Source organism: Onychostruthus taczanowskii, unplaced genomic scaffold (assembly GCF_017590055.1).
Source record: "Onychostruthus taczanowskii isolate IOZ18803 unplaced genomic scaffold, ASM1759005v1 scaffold119, whole genome shotgun sequence".
NCBI lineage: Eukaryota > Metazoa > Chordata > Aves > Passeriformes > Passeridae > Onychostruthus > Onychostruthus taczanowskii.
This window is the reverse complement of record NW_024498340.1, coordinates 153,626-174,107: the sequence shown is the minus strand read 5'-3', so window position 1 is coordinate 174,107 and position 20,482 is coordinate 153,626. Positions and strand designations below refer to the sequence as shown.

The following is a 20,482-nucleotide window of genomic DNA, read 5'->3' as shown; positions in this document are numbered from 1 at the left end:
AAGTATGTACATCAAGAGACAGACCACAAATGGTAGGAAATCCAAAACTCACTATCACTGTGAAGAAACCATCTGTGAAGGACATAAGCACATATAGAAGTGATTTAACTGAAAAATTATTTTACACACAGGAAGGGAAATGACATTTTTTCATACTGCAGTCAAGAGTAAGCAGTAACACCAGAAGGTATGAAAACAATTTGTAAGCTAACCAGCCAAAGATCAGACCTCTTAAAAATGTACAACTAATTTGTCCAGTATTTACAGAGCTTTTCATTATTCAAAGCATATACAACCTTTCACAAATTCTTTGATTTACAGTATTTTAAATTAACACTGAAAACTAAAAAGTGATTTTGCATGCTCCCTTGTTAGGCTGTCATCTGCTATGGATAACTTGGCTAGGACGCTCAGTGATATATATATTAATTTATCATAATTTTACAAAGAAGCAAACCAAAAAGTTGCCCTTTTAGCTGCAATTCTAAGCAGCAAAGTTTATTTGGAATATTTCTAAAAACAACTTTCAACATCAAATAGCAAAGGTTCTGTTACAGATGTCATCTGAGCAAGCAGCAAGATGTAAATTTAAAACATACAGTATATTTTTCTTTTGCATTAAAGATACAAGATTATACAGTTAAGCATATGGAAGCCCATAAGACAAATCAGCTTACCACAAAAAGGAAAAAAATAAACCAAAGAACAAAATGTTCCTGAGAATTTTAAGATTGCAGGATTGCAGTAAGGACTCTCATTTTTCAAAATGTCAAGAGATAGATACTTCAGACAGTGGCTTCAAAGCTCTGAAGGACAGCCACGCTAGTATGTGGCTCACTTCTGAAGTGCTCACAAGAGAAAACTACAAACGAGATCTTGTTGCAATAAGGATTATGTTTACTAACCATAGTTAGTTGTACCTATGCTGGAATTCCTGCCCTCACCACTCCCTCTCCTGCCATCCCCACAAAAGCTGTCAGAAAGATTTGCAACCCACTGATTCACATTTACACATTCTGATGTAAGACAAAGGTAAAGCTGTGTAACTGAAGGATTTTGGAAAAAATGCTTCATTATGTTAGTAAAAAAAAGCTCAGCACCTTGCAGATCAAAGAATATTTAACTATTTTGTTTGGCTGTTAAACACAGAAACGAAAGTCTAAGAAGACAATAAAGAGTAAAAACTTGAACATAACATTGAAGAAATACTCAAATAACATAACTGATGTTGTACTACAACATTTTACTTCATTAAAGTACAGAAAATGTCACCCATCCTATGATTTATAAAGTACACAAAATATGTACATAGAAGAAACCAAGCCCCATCAAAAGATGATCATATTTGTGCATATGTACATAGAACATACACACCTAAAATGTGCAAATTTCTTTTAATGCAAGTTAAACAAAACATTTGCAGGATAGAGTTGTACAATGATAATGGAAGAGTATTCTAGATATTCTAATGGTGTTTCATATCTACAGCCAGCGCAAACTTACAAGGCACAAACTCAATGCTGATGCTGTAGTGTTTTAAGTTACATTCAGGCACATCTCCATTTGCAGTTCTGCAGAAAAAGAGCAATGGAAGTGCTACTTCTATACTAAACCGCCACCCTTCTCTCCCAGTTTTAGCACTAAATTGATGTAACCTATATGCTACAGTTACCAGTGGGGTTCTGGGTTAAATTATCACTGGAAAGGCTGTGGCTAAAACATCTGTTCTAATCTCCTTGCATGTGAAGTATGCTATTTCCCAAAATACCTCCCAGACATTCTCCAAAGACTACATATACCTTGCCAGCCTCAACACATGGGATCTTAGAGGACATTACTAATGCTTTTTTCTAATTTCAGTCAAAGCTTCACCAGGAAGACAATCCATATTTTAAAAACCAAAACAACAAATAAAACAAATCCAAACAACCCCCCAAGAAGAGCCAGCAAAACACCTTCTGAGTTACTTGCATTTAACAAACTTGTGTTAAATTGCATAGTGACAGTGTGTACCAGCTAGTAAAGAGTTAAAAACAAAAGCTTGCTGTTTAAGGCAAAATTTTAACACAGCATAGCAGAAAAAAAAGCCAAATAACAGGTCCATCAATATTTAATCAAAGTACTGGCCTATGTAGTCTTACCCTCACAGTGTCTTCTTTCTTACTTTAACAGCAAACCCACACTTGCAGCATGCTTGATTAGAAAATTCTGTTACATTTTCCTAAATGAAATGAGAGCAAATCATACATATGCTGATTGACTGATATTGAAAACACCTGACAAATATGTTCTCTCCCATCCCTTAAGAAGGTTTTTGACCTTACTGGGAGGTAAAGTCAAAACCTAAAACTCACTGGTATCCAGGTCTAATATACTACCTAATATGGAGCTAGTAATTTAAAGCTTTCTAGTATTTATTAGACATTACCACATCACTTTGCTGTCTCACCCTAAAATTGCATTTTTGTATTATTTTTTCAATAGAAGACATTTAATAGACATCTGAGGAAAACAATACAATACAAAAGCTTACAGGTCTTTGCAAAGGTATCTTCTATTCCTTCTGCAAAGTAAGAAAGGGGTGATTTTATTGGCATTTATTTGAAGTGCCATCAATAAAGACACAGGAATACTTTAAAAAGAAAAAAAAAAAAAGGTTCTAACACTTCACACATCTCTTTGGTTTAGCCTTCCTGACCAAAGTCTTCTGTAAACTTCTTTAACTTCTCCAAGTCCTGTTCATTAACTGTTGGTTTTGTGCTAGCAAGCGACCTGAGCATATCAGCCTGTCAGAAAAAAACCAAACATGTTTTCAGAAACAAGCATAGTACCAGTGCTAGCAATTTTGCTACCAGGACAAATATGCATTAAAAAAAATCATTAAAAGTTCCTATTAACACAAAACTTTAAGTAAGCCTGAACACTTTTGCACAGAGGCAGCCCTTTAATCCTCTGAATGCAGATAACAGTCAATGAGTTTTCCAGTAACGAAATCACAACCTCAGGTTTAGGCTTAAGCCACTCATCCATTCAAGTTTTATTAATCTATTTTTTAAAAGAACTGAACGTTTTTTTTGGTCAGTTGCTATTTTCAATCCATGATTAATTACAGCAGATTAAGTGGAAAATAATCAGATGTTCCCATGTACTCTTCACAGTCCAGCAATGTAGAACAACAGTTCGTGATTAATCTCTAGCAGTTTTACTGCTCCTGACTGGTAATTTCTGTCTCTTCAACTCAGTAAATTTCCTAGATAAATAGTTAGATGCTAGGAGATGGGAGTTTAGAAAAAAATTCATAGGTCTATGAAGTTGAAAGCAGCAGTTAAAACACACTATGAATAAAAAGGGTAAAGAAAACTAATCAATTCCCAGCCAAGGGCAGCTGAAGAAAGTAGATGTCCAACACCTCATATTGCTATAAAATTACGGGGAAAATCCAAAAATTAGTATAATGGTTTTCCACACATCAGACTAGAGGCACCCTTCCTCAAAAAGAATTAAAGCCTTATGTTTTAAGGCAAGAAGTGATTTTGAACACTGAAACATCTGCCTGTAGTGCATCAGAGCCCAGGTACCATTAGGAGCACACAAGGAACTGCTGTCTTTAATTCCAGGAAGGACTGATTAAAAATCCAATTAGACCATGCAGAGAGAAGTTTTAGAGCAGGCCTGCACCTGCATAAATCCTCTTCTGCTTCCTCAGTATGCAAATACACACAGGAAATTCTTTTCTGAAATACAGTGATGGTTCTATTTTCAAAGCATTGCCTGTGATCCCCATGATCACATTGATTTCTTTCATTCCTTACAGGGCCCTTTGCACACAGGAAACTACAGCAACACAGATTTGTTTAAGTGCTTCCCACAAACTTTGTATTTAAATATACAATTTTCTTCTGCTGCTCTTGGGGAAAAATACAGAATGAGTGTCCAGCAATTATTTTTTTCTTAAACAGTGATCTAAAATTGAAAACTGTCTTAGATATTTTATTCCCTAGGCCAAACCAAGTATTTTCACATGCACAAAGAAAACAGCAGAAAGAGCGGTATCACCTATAATAAATTTAAACCTAAACTATCATTATATCCAAAATCTTCTTACATTTTGGTTTTATACTTGTATCTATTTCATGGTCAATATCTACCTATAGAACATCACTTCCTAATTTACAGTGAATGTAATTTTCCACTTCTCAGTATTAATGCCACAGTGATGAGAAGAAAGTGTATCATGGTGCAGGAACCCTAAAGGTTTTGAATGAATAAAAGCCAAGTGAAAGAACAGTGCAAGAGGCAGAAACTGTCTATGGATGAAAAGATGGCAGCTGCATGCCAGCAGACAAGAATAAAAAATGCTTATCAGGGATAGATAGCTGTCTTTTTCATAGCATGCCATACTGTAGTGATTTACATTGAGAATTCGAATGTTATCTGGTATGCCCAGGGTTTCTGAAAACAAACATTTCATCCAATTGTCCTGAAAAAGACTCTTTATCTTAAAGTGTTTTCAGAGTTCTCCAAAGTAAGAGAGAAATGCTACAAGGAATACCTACCATGGAAACTCTAGGCTCCAGTAATTTATCACCTGGGACCTCCATCCATGTCATTTCTATGGCTTCAGGATCACCTGGAGAGCAAGGGGTCAATAAATCTACCATCATATTTGGATTAGACACTGATGGTCCTTTTACCTAAAAATAAGAAAACACTCAGTTTATGGGAGTTATTATTTCGAAAACAGAAACCAGAAGCTGAACAGCACCCCAAGCAAAAACCATCCCTTGATTTTATGCAGATGCCCTACCCACTGGGAGCACACGTCCTGTGAAAGAGAAATTGTACAAGTGTACTGGTATTATTCACTTCGAAAACATGCAGCTGTAGCCAGATACTTAAATTTGCATCAGGTCAAATCCCAGAAGCCACATCCTCTTAAGGCTGAGGATTTCTGTGGAAAACTGACATGCCAGGAAATCTGCCTGGTGAAGACCACCCTTCCTGGTCCCTGGTCACTTTAGGAGGTCATTCATCGCTAGTTAACAGCTCTCTAAAAGCTTCCCAGTGCTTTTCCCTCTGACATCCCGCCTTCCCAAGCTTCCAGCACTTTTCCCGGCACCACCTGAGCAGCGCTCCGTAGAAAACAGCGCCACCTAGCGGGAGAACAAAACAACTTCCCCCTCCGCACGCAGACAGACGGACAGACCCCAAAAAAGCTGCCCCGTGCATCTGTTCCCTTTGCGCAGTACACTGTCCGGTACCAAGGATTTTGCCTTCCCTCGCTGCTACCTGCAGCTCCGCACACCCACGGAACTCGGAGCATACACAGAGGTTAGAGGACAACACGCTAACTGACTATGGATAGAACTGGATTGGCTGCTCCAAGCTGTATTTATTTAGAGCAAGATGCTGGGGATCAGATTGTAATATTCAAAATGCACTCTGGCAAACCTGCATTATCACATACGGCAAGGAAAGGTTTACAGTTCATTACTGACAACCGAGGAAAGCTCTGCTGAACTGAGGCAAGTCGTCTGTTATAACACAAATAATAACGCTAAGATTTTGCTTACACAAACACAAAATCACATCCAATCAAAGCATTAACAATACAAGTGGAATCAACCTGGCTCATGTCAGAGCGTTCAGAGTAGTGCAGTTGTGGGGTTTTTTCTTCCTTTTTAAAATTTTCTTAAGCAGAAATAGTTAAGATGCAAGAAGTGCTTTTGAAGTTGTTCCACAAACTGTGATAACTGAGGTTATTTCATTGCTCCATGGCAAGCTGAAACATGCCTCAGATTGTTCCAAATTTGAACTAAACACTAAAAGCTAACAGCCCTTTAGCCAGAAATGCCATTGTCACATAAAGTTAACAACAGATAAATACTTCAGACATCACTGCTTAAGGGAAGGAAGCATCTAGAAAATCCTTGATATATCAAAGTCACTGTTATTTATCTACAAATACAGCTTACATCACGTCGTTACTGTGAGTTGTCCCCAGAAGTTAAATTTCCTGCCCTCTCATATTCTGGACCATACTGGATTTAAGTGTGTCTTTCTCTTTGAATCTTAAGCTGGATGAGTTCATTGGAAGAAACGACATTGAAAAAAAGAAGCCTATCTTCAAAGCAAGTGAAGCTGTTCAGTTAAGGGCCCTTAACCCTTTTATGTCAGGTTGAGTTGCTGATAAAGAAACTCTAATTGTAACTGAGATGACAAAGAACTGCTGCCAACACAACATACATGGTACTCCACACCTAAGGAGTTTTTCCTACTACACCTGCTCTTTTAAGAAACAACAAATTAAGGCTTCCTTCTACAGCAATTAGCACCTCTGCAGAATATCCTGACCCACCTTCACCCAAAACCCATGAATTTTTGCAAAAATCAAACTTTGCACTAAAAATATTAACAAAAAGTACCTTTAGTCTGGGTCTACTTTAAAATATGCTACACAGCAAAATAAAATTTTATTCAACTGATACACATTGTATATATTTTAACCTCTGTTTATATCACTGATACTATCACTCCTTTTTTTTCCATTTAAGAGTTTAATAGTTTTCAAGGAACAATAAATTTGACTGAACAAGGCCCATCTGTGCAAATTCTCCAGGGGAAAGACATTCCCAGATGTAATGGATTTAGACTGGTGGTAAAGAATGCCAATTGGTTCTTGTACAGACAAAGTTTCTGAGATTCAAATATTGTGAAGAAACGTTACTTAAGTCAATACATAGCACGTAGAAGGAACTGGAAGATAAGCCAAACAATATAGTTTGATTAGGCTCTTTGGTGTGTACCTATGTAAAAGTAAACTGTTTTTTACATTTCAGCACTGTAAATGAAACACAGACCTCGCTCAGTTGTGTTGCATCTTTACTACTGTAATTGATTCAATGTTTCTACCAGAACTCTACAAGAACCTTAATTTTTCAGTTTGAAAAATATGCCAAGTAAACAGAATGTGCTTAAGTACAATCCATCTGTTCTCAAGTGGATGAGGGATACTTTTTTCCCCCAGCATGGTTAGAACCACTTAACTTGAAATAAAAAAAGCACTTCTGTAACACTGCCATTTAAACGGCAAACTGAATGCTTTTAACACCCTCTAGAGACACTAAAGAGTCAGAGCACGAATATTCAGAAATTAGCTCCAGCAGACTTATGGCAGGACTAGGGGGTTATAGGGAAAGGAAGAACAGCTCTCCCCAGCCAATATAAGGGACATTCATAAGCATGCAGTATTACCCAAAACCAAATTCAGTTTATTTGTAAGGAATTTTCAAATTAAGACTGTTCTCACAGGCGCAATAACTTGAAAAATTTTGATTCCTACTTACTTTTTTAAAGTGAGTTGCTGATTGCACTTTTCTAACAGGCTGCATCAGTGCATCACGGACAATGATGCTTATATCTGCACCAGAATAGCCATCAGTTCTCTTCCCAAGCTCTCGATAATCTGAGTCTTTTAGGTCATTTGGAGTTGACCCAAGGTGAAGTTTGAACATTGCAGCCCTGGCGTGGTCTTCAGGTAAAGGAATATAAATACGCTTCTCAAACCTGGTTTAAAAAAGACAAAAACAAAGCTCCCAAGATGCCAACTCATGCAGGTGCACAGTGGAAAGAGTTCATGCAAATGAGATTGCTTCTAGAAATATTAGAAAGCAGTTTCAGTACAACAAACCTTTAAAAAAACATCTGATGCAAATATTCAGCAACCTTTTCACATAAATAATACTTTAGTTAGTACAAGCTAATATCCAGAATGTAACAACTGCTTCCTTTCCATTACAAAATCCTTCTCTCCAGACTGACATTTTTCCAGCACAGTTTGAATCTTAAAAGAAAAAACTGAGAGGAAGAAGTCTTTAAGTGTTAAAGTGTATTTGAACAGATTTCACACTCAAAGAAAGAACTGCCTGATAACAAGTTTATGCAACAACTTTCTACAGTCTCCAACTAAATTAAGAAAACACCATACATGGAAGTAAATTTGAAGTCATTCTCAAGAAAATATTGGTAACAGCAGTTCCTCCTTTGAAGCAGCATCTGTTCGCAGAGTAGAGATACCTCTTACCAACAAAGTAAGAGCAACTCCAAATTCTGCTAAACACAATAAACCTGATATACGTCACAAAGTGCCTCAAATCCATGAAAAATTAATTTTATTACAGCCTTTGTTGTACAAATTCCTTTAAGTCTTGTGGGCAAGAGCTAGGGAATTTCTCTTTCATGTTGCTGAGAATGAGAAAATAGTTTGGGTCGAGAGAGACCTTGAAGATTGTCTAATTGCAATCCCTGCCACAGGCAGGGAGACCTTTCCCTAGACCAGCTTACTCAAAACCCCATCCAACCTGGCTTTGAACACCTCCAATGATCCACAGCTTCTCTGGGCAACCCGTGCCAGCGTCTCACCACCCTCATCATAAAAAATTTCTTCCTTATGCCCAATCAAAACCCATCCTCTTTCAGTTTGAACAATTGCCCCTTGTTCTGGCATTACAAGCCCGGGAAAAAAACCACGGAACATCTGTCCATCCTTCCAGTAAGTTCCCTTTATATACTGAAAAGCCACAACAAGGTCTCTCTGGATCCTTCTCTTCTCCAAGCTGAACAGCCCCACCCTCATAACCTGCCTGCAGAAGAAAGGTGTTCTGATAATTTTCACGGCCCCCTTCTGAACACACTCGATCAGGTCTATGTTGTCTTTTACTGTGGATCCCAACCAAAGCTGGAATTTCAAGAATGACTTGAAACTCTCAGCAATACCTTTTAAATCTGGCTTATACAACGCTAGAGTCATGCAGATGAGAAGTGACATCTGGAGGTAACCTGGTCCAACCCCAAATCAAACTGAAGTATGGCCAGCTTGAATTCAGTATATAAATAAAAGTCAGTGTCAGTCACCAAAAAAAAAAAAAAAGAATCAATGATTCTTTAGTCAATAAAAATGGCCATTATCCAAGCTGTGTCCTCATCACAACATAATCCTGTTTGTCACATAACTGTATCTGTCCTCTGCTTGCTCTGCAGCTCAGAGAAAGATCCAAATAATCAGGTACAGGCAGTCCTGTATCTGCAAAAGTCCTTTATCTGCAAAACTGCAGTTAAAAAATTCCAAGTTAAGCCTGACCAGTAGAAAAACATGGCATTTCTCCATAAGGTTACACTTCCATGAAAAAACTCAAGCTACTCACCAGTTTGTTAACAGCTGAAAAGGAAAGCTCTACCCTCTCTTGCCCTTCTGAGGTGTGTATTTTCTAGCTTGTTCCCTAAGCCCCCAGAAAACCAAAAAGCAAGCGGAAAACTCCTGTTTCTTCAAGCATAATCATCTAACCAAGAAATCAGATAAACTATAGGACTGAACAACCTACCTCTCTCTAAAGAGGCAAGTGGCTATCAGTTTAGCTAAGTCTACCTCATGGAATTGAGCTACAGAACATTCTGCAAACATGAGCTGGATGAACACCTTAAGCACTCTGTGGCTGAAGGCTCACACCAGTTGTGAATTGCACACCATGAAAAGAAGTGCTATCATACCTTCTCCTGATAGCAGAATCCAAAACCCAGGGTATGTTTGTTGCTCCTAAGACCAAGATTCCTTCATTGTCAACACCAACCCCTGTATCAGGGCAGAAATAATTTCACAGTTTAGATGATAAACAGGGATTGTTTTAAAAAGCCATCAAAATTTAATGGGGTGGAACTGCAGATATTTTTAGCATTCTAATGTATTCTAGTATTCTAGTATTTTTAAGTTACACTTAAAAATATATGCCTTAATTTCCCTGTCTGATTTTGAAAACCAAATAAACTTACCTTGCATCTGGACTAGAAATTCCGTTTTTATCCGTCTAGCAGCCTCGCTTTCATTTTCACTTCTTGACCCACAGAGGGAATCTATCTCATCAATGAAGATGATAGAAGGTTTGTTTTCTCTGGCAAGCTGGAACAAGTTTTTCACTAATCTTAAAGAAGGAAACAGCTTCAGCTATATTAATAATTACAACAGCAGAAACACATAACTTCAGATTGTGATACATCATTTCCTTTAAAGAAAGCAAGGGGGAAAAAGCATTAACATAAAGTTACTCAAAGAAACAACATTCTTCCAGCTCCATGACTCAGAATTACACTGAATGAGAGAACCCAGCATAATGAAAAGAAAAAAAAAATTAGAGTGTTCCAGGAACGGTTTCTCAAAATAAAGCCCTTTTTTAGTTTATACTTCTACATGACAGCCTATATAAATGGACTATACAAAACCACCAATTTAGAAAGCTTTTTTCTTTTGAATCTTTCTCTAAACATTTCTAACTCAAATTAATTCTAGAGATTTTTTAAGAAATAACATGTATCTTTATACAACTTTACTTACTAAATAATTTTTGTATGACAAGGAATATTGGTTTCAAATCAAATAAACAAGACAACCTAAAACAAACCCCATATACTCCTAGACATCTCTCATGAACACACTTTACTAGTTTAAAAAAGAAAAATAAATAGGAACACACTGGGAAATTCTTCATAATACAGCACTAAATCTCAGGCAATAGTCTCAAATGAAGTCAAGCATAAAATCTAATGCCAAGCTAGTCTCCAGTACTGTATTCATTTTGCAACAGAAGAAAAGCAGCTTAAGGTTTCCAGCTTTCAGGGCGGAAAAAAAACCTCACTTCAAACACTTTATCTATTAGCCTTTCTTTCTCATTCTATCAGCTTTAAATAGTGTTGCTCAGCTGTCCCACACTTCAAACTATTAAATCATAGTTATGACAAGTATGCTTATCATGATATGAAAATCCTTTCCCTATAAACCCAGAGCTTTTTACTAATTCAGGAAATCTCTTTTGGAAGACTAGATGGACAAATTCCTGGAATTCTAGACTGCAGCCATGTCACTCATGGTCTTCTGGCTTCCTGGTCTTCTTCATACATCACGCAGTAACAAATGAAGAGTTAAGTATGAGCTCTGTGGTGCTCCCAAAAATCTTTCTGAGCACTGAAAAGTTTCTCAAAATGCAGCATACAATGGTATCTTTACATGGCACTGCAGCATGAAGCATAGAAACACCTATAGTTGGTTTTTAAAAAGACCAGACCATTCTCTTAAATTCTTTATGGCAACTTATCTCAATAATAATTTCCTCTCGACAATGTTTTCCCAGACCTCTGCCAACTCCAACTTACTTTTCACTTTCACCTAACCATTTTGAGACAAGGTCAGATGAAGATACTGAGAAGAAGGTAGAGTTGTTTGCTTCTGTTGCCACAGCTTTTGCTAAATAAGACTTTCCTGTTCCTGGTGGTCCAAATAGAAGAATCCCTCTCCAGGGTGTTCTCTTGCCTGCAAGAGACAAACCAGCAATTTTCAAAATACTATTTTCTGAGTATCCTCCTGTAGGGTGCTCAGAAGTTTTCCACATCTACCTATGCAACTTCTGTCAGATCGATCAAAATCTCTTTGTTAAGAGATCTCTTGAGTCTGTGATACACTGGCACAACACACTTCACAGGTCCCAGTGCCAGTCCTGATTGGACAATAGCAAATAAATGCTGTAATCCTGACCTGTAAACAGGTGTGGAAATTTAATGGGAAGGATGACTGCTTCTTTAAGTGCCTCTTTGGCACCCTCGAGGCCAGCAACATCACTCCATTTGACATTTGGTCGCTCCATAACAATTGCTCCTGTAAGAAAAGATTGTCTAAGGTAGTGATGTACGTATCTTTTCACAATTACAATAAATTCCATTTGGTGAAAAAAGAAATATACACCCATGTCTATACTGAATAAAAACAAGGCATTTATAAGATGATAGGAACACTGAATTCCATTAGTCAAATGGGTGTTATTTTTACAGATATCTGTCACATTTTTTCATCAAAATAAACCATGGATAACCAGAACATTTGTGAGTTAGGGAAGTCCTGGCACCACCTCATAAATAAACCACCACTGCACTTCCCAAAAAATTTGAAATTTCCTTTTAAACAATGTAGCTGCACTAGCTCAGGAATTTTTAATATTCTCCAGCAGATGAAGTAACTTGTTGGTATCTCCAGACATGCAGCAAATAAACTGATCATCTAATGGAAAAGAGGTTTGAGAGCTAGGGTTAGAAGCATCATAAAGGTTATGTGGATCCTGCTTAGCTGCAGAAGTATTTTCTTAGTCAAGGCACATTCAAAGTTTTGCACCAAGTCTCATCCTCCTCAGTCAATGAGTTCAGCCAACTGAGCTTGTAATTCAGCCTTCTCTTCAGATTGGTTAGTCTGGCATGCTAAAAATTTTGTCTCAACTACTTCTAGATGGGAAAACCTGGAACTCAGGTAATAATAGGTTATTAGACCTATAATATTAGATCTTGTAATCCTAGCCACTACTTCTGCTATCTGAGGTCAGATTCATGTGGGAAGAAATGAAGTTTGAATAGTGAGAGACAGGATAGGAATTCAAGGCTCATCAATTTTCTGGCACTTTTAAAAAATCAGGAAACTGTTTCTTATAACTGTGCATAGGATCAAGTAACGTGCAGAGAAGTAGAAAAAGCACAGCACAGTTTCCAATGGTGATACAACAGCTCCTGAAATTACACAGGCACAAGATCTGGTAAATGCATTTGATCTTTGTTACAGTCAAAAACAGGAGAACAATGAGGTTTCTTCAGATCCATAAGCACCTTCTGGTAGGGAAGTTCTGAGCAGTTCTTCATTATTAAAGGGAAAAAAATATCAAAAAGCCTCCTTTTTACTGCACACCAAACTGCTGGTAGCTGCTATACATTGCTTCACTGACTATGTTCAGTATTTGAGTGCAAAATCCCAAACTATGCTACTGAACTGGGACAGCATCATCACTGCATATAAGAAAATGCTGCCTGTTATTATAAATGGGCAAGAATCCATGTTTCTTACTCCTGAACATGAATACCAGTCTTTTTGTGAATACAGTCCTGCTTACACGATGTATTTGTATCATCATTTCCTACACATCACATGCTAGTGCACTTCAGAGTAAAAAAAAACAACTAGTAAATCAGTTTAGCCAGTAGCTACCTGGGATTTTGCAACTTCTGTTGGAAAATGCTAGCTTGATAGGTGGTACAATTTTAACACGAAACACAGGGTGCAGGAGATGCATTTCAATATAGTGACTACGTAAGTTCATGGCACACAAGTCCTTTTACTACCATAAAGACTATGCATTTGCACCTGAAGATTACATACCAGCTGAGCCACTTACAGATCCATAAAATTTAGATGGCAAAAATATAAGTAATCCCTATTTAAAGAAAAGGATGCTTCAAATTACCTTGAAGTTGATTCTGTAGCTTCTTTTTTTCAGGGTCCTCTGATTCCCCTTCCCCATCACTGTCATTCCTGATTAGGAAACAAAATATTGAAATACAATAAGAGAAGAGAGACTTCTGTCTTAGCATAAAAATCAGAACGCAAAAAGCAGAAAAGCCATCAGGCTGCGGAATCAAATAAACATTGAGATGCTTCCAGACCTCTAAAGGTTTACATGACTGTAGAAAAGCAGAAGTACATTTTTCTATGATTTCTTTCCAATTCACCCTCCTTTGCCATTTCAACTTCCTCTTATGGGTCTGAGCCCTCTTAACACACTTCTATGTGCTTTGAGACAGCTTTTAGGAAACACAGCCCTTATATCCAGCAACACAGAGGTGCTGGAACGATTTGTTTGTAGACATTGGCACTTCCCCTCTATCTGGACTTACAACAGGACTTGGTCAATTCCATCTAGTACTATGAAATTCTCATCAGAGCAAAGGAAAGTGGAAGTTAAAGGAAAAGAGACTAGAGAGGGAACAACTGGAGTGGAGGTCATGAAAATACACCTAGCCTTCGTGGTATTACCATTTTCTTCTATTATAAATAAGCAGAAGACGGTACAGCTCAAAAAATAAGGCTGATGAGCAGACATTGAAAAAGACTGAAAATCAGGTGAAGTTTTAAGAGACAACTGAGCAACTTCAGCTGTTCAGGACTCCTAGAAAGGGCAGTCCCACCAGAAGGTACAATCCTGAATCCTTCCTCTTTCCTATCGCCATAAAGGAAGTAGCAAATGCAAAAGAGGCTGGGCTTGTTTTGGTGGCTCAGCTTGTTCAACTCTCTCATATGCAAAGTGAGAAACAAATCCAACAGCAGGAAAGCAGAGGAGGGAGCAGGCAGCAGCAACACATTGGAAGGATTCAGTCCACCTTACAGAACTTTACCCTACAGAGGGCTTTTCATCTCTTATCAAGTGTGAGACAGATCACACTGAGTAACCCCAGTAATCACCAGTCTGAAATTATTTTGTAGTTACTAAGTATTTAAATGCAGAAAGCCTTTGAAGGCCATCAGGCTCCTTGCCATTAAATCCAATAATCATTGGATTCAGCTGTTAGTCTGAAGCAGCTTTCATTCTTCAGTTCATTTCCTATGCAAATGTTCACATTTCAGTAAACAAGCACAGAAATGCTTGTGATTGTAATTCAAGTTATTTTTATTAGCCCACTGTAGCATTAGTAATCATCTGAAGCATTTGAGAAACACAAGTGAAATAGATCTTTGAATAGCTGAAGTTTAGAATAAGATGAGTTCAGGAAGTATTTTGCTTTACCTTCTTCAAAAACATACCCTTTTCCTTCAGCAGGACCAGATTCTTTAACTGGTTTTGGTGCAGTTTTTTCTCTCTTTTTCAGATATTCTTTCAGCTTTTCTGCTCGGTCCAAGTATTCTGTACATTTTGCTCTAATGCTGTGTTTTGCTTTATCACCCTGTGCTTCATCTAAGTGTTTGAAGAGAAACAATTATTTGTTAACAGCAAAACACATGTGCATCAATCAAAAAACAAGACTAAAGATCTGTCTCCTTTATCTCTTATCAATATACCTCTCTCAGGGCTCACAACATAACCAAACATCTCAACTACTTATTTTTCCACTATACCTTGGAAAGAACTGACCAGAAGGATGTCAACATGTAACAGAAATCAAATATTCACCTGAACATTACCTTGGCTTAAAATTTGACTCTACAGGATTAAGGACAACAGCACTGGAAGCTTTTCTGTCAGCCTTTCAAGCTGCTAGACATTGCCTCAATAACTGCTTTTCTAAAATAGCTAATCAAGAAGCTGCTTGTGCTAGGCAATTTTTATTTAGAACCATACTTGATTCTTCCATAGCCTGCTAATTTTACAAGATAAAGAAACATTACATAAAACATCTGAAAGAACTCCGTGTGTTTCAACAGCCATGCTGTTCTCATAATCACTATTAGAGTATTTCAAACCAACCATCAAAATTTAATATGTCAGATTTTTGAGCTAAGTTTCCAAAAGTACATCAATATAGTTAAAAGCATAGAAAGTGGTATTCTGAGAAAGTCTGTAAGATTTAAATGGACAAGAAGTGATAAACACACAGATTTTCCTAATAATAACGGACTATAAAGAAAACTATTTTGTTTTCAAATCATGAAGATCTGTAAGTGTACTTCTGTCAGGCAAGCAACCCTAGCCCACTTACATTAGGGCTGTACCCACATTAAGAAAGCCCACTTCTTGCATACAAACACCAAATGTGGCACAAAAGGTACACAGAAGTGTGAAAAGGCATAAAGTAATGAGAATATGGAAACTGAAGAAAAATTGTTACATACAAGTCCATCTCGTACATTTTCTCGGCCAAGATAAACAGCAAGACTATGACATTAAGGAGCAAAAAATGTCAGCAGAGAGGCTTTAGAAGGGCAAGCAGCATGAATTAAAGGAGCAAAAAGCACTCTGCAGATACAGCAAAGACTTCGTGTGTAACATGGTTTTCAGCACAACAGAAATACAGGGATCCCTGTACTTATTGTCATATTTCCTCGTGCAGTGGCCAGCTTGAAACACTGCTACAAAAGTCCAGAGGAGAGACAGCAAACACCTGCCTCCTGTCTTAAAAAAACCTAAAACAAAACACAAGTAAAAAATAATCTAATTTCTTACAAGAATGGAGCAAGCACACAACACAGTAAAGGTAAAAGCTGCAAAATATATGACCTCAGTCAAACTACAATTAGCAACTATCAACTGTTGATGAGAGCAAAAATTTAAATACTGATGTCAACATAAGAGATTTCTCTTGTGCAATCTGACAACTAAACTCTACTTCATCATCCAACACATCACACTTACATTTAACAACATGGAGAAAATACTGCACGGCATGTTGGTACAAGCGGAAGGCTTCCTCATAGTTTCCTGCTTTATCTTCTTGTGCTGCCTTGCTAGCAAGGTCTATTGCTTTCTGGAACACAAACAAATAATTAATTGCTGTACAAGAGCATTTTCCATGATCAGAGACCATTTAAGCTGTTACTGTTCTCTGATGGCCAGTTTTTCTGCTCCTCAATATTTACCCCCTCAAAGCTGGAGGCAATTGATTGTCATAGGTGGTGTTTTGTACAAGACACAATATTTCCACCCTTTTGTGAACAGCAGAATTTACAAACTGCTGAAATTTACTAGCGCACAAAAAAGTACAAGTGAGAAGAACAAGTTTCTGTGTACTAAGCTGGAACTACTACTACTATACAGTCTGTCTTACCAATCCCTTGCACTTTCTCATGGAAAGATATGGAAATCCATTATAAGGCTTGGGGGTTTTTTATCACAGACAGAAACTTTGAACTATGTTACAGATATGCTGCTTAAGGTGTGGTTTAGGGGTGCACCTGACAGTGCTGGGTTAATGGCTGGACTCAATCTTTTCCAGCCTAAACAATTCTATGATTCTATGACTGATGACATCAGTAGACCCTGTAAACAGCAAAGTCAATACAGGAAGTACTTGATTACAATCACTGAAACTAGCACTACCACTCTTCAAACATTATGCTTGGAGACATCTTCAAAGATGAGTTGCGCAGCTTCTCTAGGAGGATTTAGATTCTTGATATTCTAGTGAGAAATTTTAATTATCACTCCAGTGGGAGAGGAGGAAAAAAAACCCAAAACAGACAGAGAACATACCCAAATCTCAAGCATCAAAGAGTTCTATGAGAAGCTATGAATGCATTTTTACTTTATTTGTTCAGCTAGTTTCAAATAAATCTGAGATCTAAGCCAGCCTCTATACGGCACACACTGCCCTGTGGATTTATTGTATCACCACTATTCCATTGCTTGCTTGTAAGTGCTTATTACTTTTTATTACACTTTCCTTCTTGGAATGCCCACACCACTTCCAGACAATTAAAACTGTCATTTTGACCATCAGTTCATGTAAGTTGAAAATAAGCAGTCAGCCAGAGTTAACCAACACCAACTAAGTATTCCATAGTTCCTCACCTATTTTTTCCCATGTGGTTCCCTTTCCTAAGCATTGCTAGTATGCTCAGGATGGTTATGTAATGTCAGGGAGTAAGGTTAAGAGTTTGAACTGCAGCAAGGAGCTTCCATTAGATATTCCAGTAGAGATACTCTTGCCACTACCTACAGCCTGCTGTGTTTCAGGCAGAACAAAGCTAGTAAACAATAGCCATGAAAGAAACACCAAAATATTGCATTCTATCGCTTTGTGTTGCTGTCTTGGAAGCAAAGATCATCTCAACAGACCTACTTGAAATCAAAGGTATTTAAAGACAATGAACCAATTAATCAGACTTTGGCTCTGTTGTGGCAAGTGCTGGAGCACTGTAAGCATCTGTTTTTTCGGAACAGAACCAAAGTCTTTCCTTTATGGAGAGGCTGGGAGCTCAAGAGCACTTTCCCAGGTATGAATTGACAGCTGCCTCCTTGCTGCCCATTTCATGCTGGCTCCCTTAGTCACCTCTGTGCACCATTCAAATACAGCAACAGAGCAAAAATTAACCCCCAAAGTTATTTTCATATTAAAGTTCTTAAGTCCTGTCAGTGACTTAAATTACCACAGGGCAGCCCAGTAACTGTATTATTGCCCAATATCCAGGGCAACCGCCTGGATCCAGTACAACAAAGACAGTGATACACGTGACATTAATTCCAAAGAATAAATGGCAAAGATCACCTGCTAAAACAGAACTGTGAGAAAACAGGGCATGCCACAGACCTGCTCCTCTGAAATAGGCAAAAGTCTGCATCACGTATTGCCTGGTTTTGCTATACACTCTCTTTGTAAACAGCCAAAGACTATTACCTGGCTATTAGATTCTCAGCTCTAATACTTCCTTACATCAGCTGCATCTTAGCCTGTTACTGTGAAGAACACCACTGCTATCAAACAGAAAACATTATTAGAATGTTGTATGAACTTGGGCATAGATGACCAGCTCTAACTATCCCTGAGGCACAAACTATGTTTTACCAGGCCATGGGTTTATAGTTTGATGAACATCACCCAAGGAAAGAATGCCAGCTTAAAGAGGTGTCATTCTTCTTATCATGAACCCTGTATCATCTCCTCTAGCTTTGCCAATGCAAACATCACACTGCCAGTGTAAACAAGGCATACAAAAATGATCACGGTTCAAACAGCCGAAGAGCAAAAAGCGCTGTTTGGAACGCGCTTATTTCACTTCGGGGTCTTTCTGCCGGCCAGCCGCAGCCCCGACTACAGCCGCGGAGCCGAGGGTTAACGCAAGCGGAACAGCCGAGCAGGCAGGGGCTGCCTGCAGCCACCAGCAGCCTTACAACACGAGCCGAACCACGCGTCCAGACCAGAAGCGGCACCAGCGCTACCCGGGCGGGCGCCAGGCCCCGCTGCCCGCGTCCCGCAGGGCCGTGCCCCCGGGACCCCTTCCCGGGACCCCTGCGCAGGGTCCCACGCCCGGGGCTTATGAGGGCCGACCCCGCGGGTTCTGTCACCGAGCGCCCCCCACGCCCCCTTGGCTGCGCTGCCCCCGGCCCGCGTTCGCGCTCCCCGTGCCCCGGCTCCGCCCGCAGCCCGGCCCGGGACACCCCCGGCCCCGCTCCTTCCTGGCGCCGCCCCCCGCCCGCCGCCGCTTGCCGGGTCCGCCCCGCGCCAGGCAGGGCCGGCGTCGCCGTACCTGCAGGTTGCCGGAGTTGCCCGCCATGGCGGAGCGGCGAGGGGAGGGAGCGGGAGCGGGAGGAGAGTGGCGCGGGGAGCGGGCCCGGTTGCCGGTGGCGCAGCGCCCCTGTCCCGCCGCCCGCGGAACCCAAAGCGCGGCCTCCGCCGCCGCTTCCGCGCCGAGCGCCGCTTCCGCCTCCGCTTCCGGGCACGCCCCGAGCGCCCGGCCCGCCCCGCGCTCCCCCCGGGTGTTTGGGCTTGGAAGGGGACTTTGGGGAGCGTCCAGACCAATCCCCCTGGCAAGGCAGAGTCACCTGGAGCAGGGGACACAGGAACGCACCTAGGTGGGGTTTGGAATCTCTCCACAGGAGAGTCCACGGCTTTCCTGGGCAGCTGGTCCCAGTGCTCTGCCACTCAGCGTGAAGAAGTTCTTTCTCGTGTTGAGGTGGCGCTACTTGTGCTTTAGGTTATGGCCACTGCTCCCCTCCTGCCGCTGGGCACCACCAAAAACACCGTCCTCTTGGCTCTGCTTTGAGGAATATTTATATGCATTAAATAAGATCCCCTCTCAGTCCTCTTTTCTCCGGATGAAACAGGCCCAATCCTGTTTAATCAGTCATGACGGAGTCATGGGCGGGTGTCACTCACCCGTGGGTCAGTGACGAAGATCAGGTGACGCGCGACGCTTTCGGCCTGGGGAGGAGGAAGTGACTCAACGCACGAGCAATTACAAACCAGTTCTGGAAAGGCAGCTCGCTGTGTCGATGTATGGATGTCTGCTAAATAAGTGCCATATCTTCCCCTCTGGTACATTAATTCCTTTAGGGCAAAAAAAGTATCTGGCAAACTCAGCTGTAATAAAACCTATTCTTCCAAGTACCTCCAACTTACCACAGTGCAGCTTTGACTTAATAATTCTAGTGTAACTTTTTTGATTTTATTTTATAATAAAAGTCCTCTGAACCTTTTTGATATGGTCAGTAGGCCGTTTACTCTGGGCACAAAGGAAAAAGGCACATCCACAGTTCCCCCTGGACTGGGAAGGTGTGGTGAATCTCTCCATCTGGTTGGCAGTTTATTTTGGTAAGTGTCCTCACGAGCTGGGGATGCTTTGGTTGATTTTTAGACATGGTCAGTAACAGCTGTTCTCCTTGCATCATCTGCAAATGTGTAAAGACGTGACGTAGGAAAGACTAAGTCATGCAATCAGGCTTTGGGAAATGAGATGGTAAAGAGAGTTTGCCCCTAAAGACAACTGAAATTGGTCAAAGTGAAAGGAGAGGTGATTTCTAAAGGAACCTTACAGCTGTGTGGTCATCAGGATTCAAGCATAGCATCAGTGGTGGGAGGGGCTCAAGAAAAGTGGGTTAAATATCATGTATTTCTTTGTTCCATCTTCAAAGGATGAGGCAAAACCATCCCTTTCGCTCTTTCATGGTTGATTATGCCATTATGAAGCCTTTGGGCT

General features: G+C 39.8%; 1 protein-coding gene and 1 long non-coding RNA gene across 2 annotated transcripts; one reads left to right on the top strand and one right to left on the bottom strand.

The window, feature by feature from the left end:
- Window positions 1-464: 464 nt before the first annotated feature.
- On the bottom strand, window positions 465-19,199 carry VPS4B (vacuolar protein sorting 4 homolog B). The gene is made up of 11 exons (XM_041427769.1): window positions 19,034-19,199; window positions 16,203-16,314; window positions 14,657-14,807; window positions 13,323-13,390; window positions 11,579-11,698; window positions 11,200-11,356; window positions 9,826-9,974; window positions 9,547-9,628; window positions 7,347-7,566; window positions 4,557-4,694; window positions 465-2,786 (listed from the first exon to the last, which is right to left on the bottom strand). The coding sequence occupies exons 1-11, from the start codon at window positions 19,058-19,060 to the stop codon at window positions 2,685-2,687; spliced, it is 1,326 nt and encodes a 441-aa protein (XP_041283703.1). The 5' UTR covers window positions 19,061-19,199; the 3' UTR covers window positions 465-2,684.
- Window positions 19,200-19,254: 55 nt separating this feature from the next.
- On the top strand, window positions 19,255-20,068 carry LOC121348362. Its single transcript, XR_005954367.1, has 2 exons — window positions 19,255-19,358; window positions 19,481-20,068. It is a non-coding gene; the product is annotated as an uncharacterized LOC121348362 (long non-coding RNA).
- Window positions 20,069-20,482: the final 414 nt, after the last annotated feature.

Bases quoted from the DNA above. Each gene is read 5' to 3' on its own strand.
- VPS4B (XM_041427769.1), bottom strand. From the start codon at position 19,060: ATGGCGGGCAACTCCGGCAACCTGCAG. The intron at 14,808-16,202 runs GTAAGTGTGATG...TCAAACACTTAG, and splicing joins TTTTCTCCATGTTGTTAAAT to ATGAAGCACAGGGTGATAAA. The intron at 11,699-13,322 runs GTAATTTGAAGC...CTTTTCTTACAG, and splicing joins GCTACAGAATCAACTTCAAG to GAGCAATTGTTATGGAGCGA.